A 5,859-nucleotide genomic window follows, 5' to 3' on the forward strand; every position below is an offset into this window, starting at 1 on the left:
ATTGGCCGAGAGAGTAAGTAAATAAAAAGAAAAAATAAAAAAAAATAATTTCTATATAAGGTAAGGAAATAATTAGGAGTGTCACGTTTCGACTCTCTACATCTACTAATCTAACTTGTAGCTATTATTGTCTTGTAAGAAAAAAATAAATAAAGAAATATAACTAAGAAAAAAATAAGTAGGAAAGAAAAAGAAAAGTTAAAATAAAAATGGCCACTAACAAAACAGTTGCCATATATATATATATATGACATTCTAATTTAAAATGTTAAAAACACCAAGGACTAGTGAGAATTCAAATTCTTAAAGAGACAAAATGAGAGTGTGAATGGTGCGACAAAATGAGAGTGTGAATGGTGCGGATAATAAGTGCTCGAATCCCCATATACATTAAGAACCATTGTTCCAGTCCAAAATGACATCCAAGCTATCATTCCCAAATATCAAATTATCCATTTAAATTAAATAATTTATTCACTCAAGAAATTAAAAAATAAAAATAAAAAATAAAAAAAAAACCACTCCAAAATTCAGGAATAAAGAAAATATGAGAGAACCATAAGAAGAAGAACAAGAAGTAAACAAACTGTTGTTGAAATTATGGAGGGTTACAGTGAATTTGCTATTCAGTCATTGAAGAAAGTAAAGCAGATAAAAAGTCATTGATAATTATATTCATATGGAGAGTATATTCAAGGAACATGTACACCGAAATGCTCAATGTTCTTTAATCCATCGTCCCTAATCTCTTCCCTAAGCTAATCTAATTGAATTCACACACACACACACAGAGGTATACACATGTTTATATCTTTACTAGCACATATATATATAAATTCATTTTGGTGAATTATATGTGTATTTGCAATATATATAAATCTGTACACATGTATTATACCCAGATGTTCTCCGGTTCTTCAATCTTTGGTCCTTAATCCCTATTCAACAAGCTAAGTTCATGTTTATATATACATATATACACACACATTTGGTGAACTATAAACTGCAATTACACTTTCTGAAACATAATCTCTCTTTCTATGCATAAACACAAGCTGTTACAATAATATATGCACAATTGATGAATATTCAATTAACTAACATATGTTGTTTTCAAATATGACTCATGTTTTCCTTTAATTGTTTTATTTTAATTTATTGATAATTTAGTATTTTAAAATAAAAGAGTTTAGAGGGCATTTTATATCTGAACAAAAGTTCTCAATGTATATGTAATTATTTTACTTAATTCTTAAAATATACTATTTTGTTATTTAAAACTCTAGTTTTCCTTGGAAAGAATTGATTTCGAAAAGTAAATGATTATTTATTACTACAGGAATATAATCATGCACTTAAAATTTTTGGATGAAATTAGTCGTATTCTCCTATCTGCAATAAACTTTTAAGCTAATCGTTTTTGTGATGTTAATCGAAAAACTTTAGTTCTATTCCCTATAATTCAAATTTGATCACAAGAAAGAAAAAAATAATAATAAAGCTGTATTATGAAAAAATAATAATAATTAAACTATATTATGAAGAATTTTTTTTTTTTTTTCATTGAAAGATCGGTACTTTTCTTAAATTCGTTACCATATATATAAATGTCTATACAAAGAGAAAAAAAATTAACCTATATCATTCAAGATCCAAATCATGATATATATATATATCACAACTCTTTGAAATAATTGAGATGGTGGTGAGTTGTGATTTTATTGTTTCCGGTTTCTACGTGAAACTTTCTAAATATGACATTTGCGGAGGAAAAAAAAAATTGTACACGGAATGAATATGATGATATCAGTAGTTTGGCTAGGATATATCATTCCAAAAAATAAGATCAGTACAGAAATTTTGTTTTTATTACTCAATTCAATGTACAATACTTTCAATTCAAGTGCAGCCAGAAATTTTTTGTTGAAATTTGTTCTGATTAACAGTGCCAAGTTTTCTACTAATCATAGAAAGCTTAATCATGATATTCATAGGAACAATTCAAATCAAGCTTAAGTAAGCTTTATATATACATATATATAGCATAAGAAAATATTTAATTTAATTTAAACCGTTCTTTAATCCTGTGCTCTCCCTATAAAGCCTCCCGGTGCAATCCAGACACTTGTGTTCGACTCTTAAGAGGTCTAAAACTCATGCTTTGGATTGCCGGAAAAATAATATTGTTTGGTAGTGTCTGCAAATATGTTAGTAGTACAATTCTCGACCAAGCACTACAACAAGAATGAACAATAATGTAACAATAAATTGATTATCTTGAAATTATGAGTAATTCGTTTAATAAGCGAGTCAAGATTTAACACACGACCCTAACATAATGTCACAACTTACTCCTATTTCTTTTTTTAAACAAAGAAATAAATTTGACACAGTTTATTTAATCTGATTATAAACGAATTGGAGATTAAACAAGAACACTGCACATTTAATTTCCGTGTCAATTCAAGTCTATTAAATTAAGAAAATAGAATCAAATTTCTGATACTATTATCACATAAAAACGATGAAGCGAAACTCAATCTCACTTATTCCGTAAAATAATAATAATAAAATTAAAAAAAAAAAAACCAGAAGCATCTTGAACCTGTATATATATAGTGGAGGCTAGAGTACCCCTAATCATGTCTATGGACTAATGGCTTTCCATCCACTATTTTTGCAGTGGCTTCCTCTATTTTTATTGTTGCTTCCAATTCTGTGTCTGTTCATTCTTAAGCCAAAAAACAGAGAGAAGCAAATACCTAATCTTCCTCCAAGCCCTCCACGTCTTCCCATCATAGGCAACCTTCACCAACTTGGGAAAGCCCCTCATCAATCTCTGTGGAAATTGTCCCAAAAATATGGCCCTATCATGCTCTTAAAACTTGGTCAAGTCCCAACTCTTGTCATCTCTTCCTCTGAAATGGCCAAAGAGGTCTTAAAAACTCATGATCATGAATGTTGCTCTAGGCCTCCCACGGAAAGCTTAAGGAGAATTTCTTACAATTTCTTAGACGTTGCCTTCTCTCCCTATAGTGATTACTGGAGAGAGATGCGTAAGCTTTGTGTCATAGAGCTTCTCAGTTCCAAAAGGGTGAGATCCTTCGAGTTCGTAAGGAAACAAGAAATGGCTCGTTTCATAAACTTCGTCTCCGAGGCTTCACCAAATGAGGTCAATCTCACCAAAAAGATGTTCTCTTTGGCGGATGCAATGGTATGTAGGATTGTTTGTGGTAGGACATATGAGGGGAAACAATTCGAATTTGGTTCGCTTGAAGACGCCATACACGAAGCCATGACCATGATGGCAAGTTTCTCTGCAGCAGATTCCTTTCCATATTTTGGATGGATTGTAGATGTTTTCACTGGATTTCATGCTAGGAGGGAGAAGTGCTTCCACAACTTCGATAAATTCTACCAAAGGATGGTTGACGAGCATCTTGATCCTGCCCGGCCAAAGCCTGAGCATGAAGATATCATTGATGTCCTGATTCGACTATTAAAGGATCAAACCATGGCTGGAGGTCTCACTAAAGATAGTATCAAGGCAGTACTTGTGGTAAGGAGCTAGCTAATATTGCTAAAATAGTAATATGTATGTAAGAAATATATATATATTCTCCGCATATTCCAATTCTATGCAGCCGAACATCTCGTCAAAGAATTTACCTCTTATTGATTTGGTTTGTCCATATTTCAGAACGTATTTCTTGCTGGAGTAGACACCAGTTCTATTACCGTTGTGTGGGCAATGACAGAGCTATCCAGAAACCCGCGAGTGATGAAGAAACTACAAGCTGAAATCAGAAATTGTGTTGGGAAGAAGGGAATAGTTGAAGAAAGCGACATTGAAAAGCTTGACTACTTGAAATTGGTGGTGAAAGAGACTCTGAGGCTACACCCTCCGGCTGTGCTGCTACTACCGCACGAAACAATGGTGCAGTGCAAGATTGGTGGCTACGATGTTTACCCGAAAACAAGGATCCAAGTGAATGCGTGGGCAATCCATAGAGACCCCCAAAATTGGAAGGAGCCTGAAGAGTTCATCCCAGAGAGGTTTGAGAATAGTTGCATTGATTTTAAAGGTCAGCATTTCGAGTTTTTGACATTTGGAGCTGGTAGAAGGATCTGCCCGGGCTTAGTAATGGCAACCACAACTGTAGAGTTTGTGCTTGCAAACCTTGTCTACCGCTTTGATTGGCAACTGCCCAGTGGGATGAAGATTGAAGATATTAGCTTGGAAGAGGAAGGCACTTTTACTGTCTATAGAAAATTGCCTCTTTGCCTCGTGCCCATCAAATATAACTTCCAGTAAGATAATGTTTACACTGTTTCATCGCAGTTATTAATCGGAGAGTGTGTATTATGACCGATGCATATAAATAAGAATGGACTAGTTTCTTTTTATACTTTTTAACTTTTTTCTACCATCTCTTCCGGGTTTGTGCGTGTGTGTGTGTGTTTGAGCTTTTTTTTATTTTTATTTTCCGGGTAAATAAAATTTACGCCCTCTGTCCCAAATTTTTTAGTTATAAGAGTGAAATTTGAAACCACATGCCCCCAAAAGGGTAAAAAAAATGGGCCAAAACAAAGAAACAGAAAAAACAAAGTAATGGACTAGAACAGAGTCAAGCTACTGGAAGGAGTGGTTCGGATGATACTTACATCTATCTCATAGCATTAAGTGAGAGATGGAGACAATTCCAAAATCAATGACTTATATTTTAATTTAAAGATGTAACTGTCACCTCATTTTGAGTAAGTATTAGGAATAGAAATTTTGTTTTTTATTACACATCTTTTCTTTCCAAGTCTACACTCACTTCAAGTGCAGCAAGAAAATTTAAGTTTATTGAGATTGACGGTTCAAATTTTTTACTAAATCATAGAAGGCTTAATCATGATATTCATAGGAACAATTCAAGTCAAACATTTTTTTTTTTTTTTTTTTTTTTTTCAAAGCAAGAATGTTAGGAGTTAGTGGTGAATTGTTAGAGGGGAGAGGTAAAGTGCAAGGTTCGAACACGGATTCTTATCATGGGAAGCAACTCATTCACTTGAATAACACGACATTTGTAATTCAAATCAAACTTACAAAAAGTAATTTTTCACCTTAGTGTGGTTATATCTTTTGTGGTGTTTTCAATGATGTCTAAGAAAGCAATGACCTACCTTTGTGTACAAAAAAACACAACCATTTGAAGATGAGATTTTTTATATGGCATAACAAAATATTTTAATATGTACTGTACCACAATGGTCTAAGTAAGCAGTAGAGTTTGTTGTGCTTGTAAATCTTCTCTACTGCTGCCAATTGGGATGAAGATTGAAGATATTACAGCAGCTTGGAAGAGGAAGTAACTTTACCTGTACGTCTTTAAGAAGTTACCTCTTTACCTTGTGCCCATCAAGCATAATTGGCAGGAGTAACGTAATGATTAGAAAGTGTCATCACCTATGTTTTGATATTTATCTGTTATTTTGTTGATATAAATAAGAATTAATCAGTGGTTTAGTTATTGTATCAATTCGATTCGAGACTACCACGAGGTAAACAAGGTTGACATTTTTATCTTGTTCATCCCAATTTTCGTAGGAGTTGTTTCTGTGCATCGAGGAGATGAGAAATGGAAAGGTGCAGGAGTGGAGAATGTGAGTAGAGAAAGAGTGGTGGTGTTTCGTCACATGTCAATCATAAAATTTTCAAAATTTTCAGAGATTTAATGAGACTTTTAAATATAAGACTGTTATGTAAGCGTGTTTAATCCAGATAAAGAAAAATAATTGGATTTCTTGAGTTCTAACACTTCCATTTTCACTAACACCTTTTCCAGCTTTAGATTTTTGTTAATCTTAGTT

General features: G+C 33.0%; 1 protein-coding gene across 1 annotated transcript; it reads left to right on the top strand.

Annotated features, from left to right (window-relative positions):
• The first annotated feature begins 2,641 nt into the window (after positions 1–2,641).
• On the top strand, positions 2,642–4,409 carry LOC132269257 (cytochrome P450 71B10-like). The gene is made up of 2 exons (XM_059770391.1): positions 2,642–3,559; positions 3,701–4,409. Exons 1-2 carry the CDS (start codon positions 2,657–2,659, stop codon positions 4,313–4,315), a joined length of 1,518 nt encoding a protein of 505 aa, XP_059626374.1. The 5' UTR covers positions 2,642–2,656; the 3' UTR covers positions 4,316–4,409.
• The last annotated feature ends 1,450 nt before the right edge of the window (positions 4,410–5,859 follow it).

The sequence above is a fragment of the Cornus florida genome, unplaced genomic scaffold (assembly GCF_030987335.1).
Source record: "Cornus florida cultivar Cherokee Brave unplaced genomic scaffold, ASM3098733v1 CherokeeBrave_3.0.0_Hap2_Chr08, whole genome shotgun sequence".
NCBI classification, from domain to species: Eukaryota; Viridiplantae; Streptophyta; class Magnoliopsida; order Cornales; family Cornaceae; genus Cornus; species Cornus florida.

Excerpts from the sequence above, each read along its gene's own strand:
- LOC132269257 (XM_059770391.1), top strand. The coding sequence starts at position 2,657 with ATGGCTTTCCATCCACTATTTTTGCAGTGGCTTCCTCTATTTTTATTG. Across the intron at positions 3,560-3,700 it reads GTATCAAGGCAGTACTTGTG|AACGTATTTCTTGCTGGAGT; the intron begins GTAAGGAGCTAG and ends TCCATATTTCAG.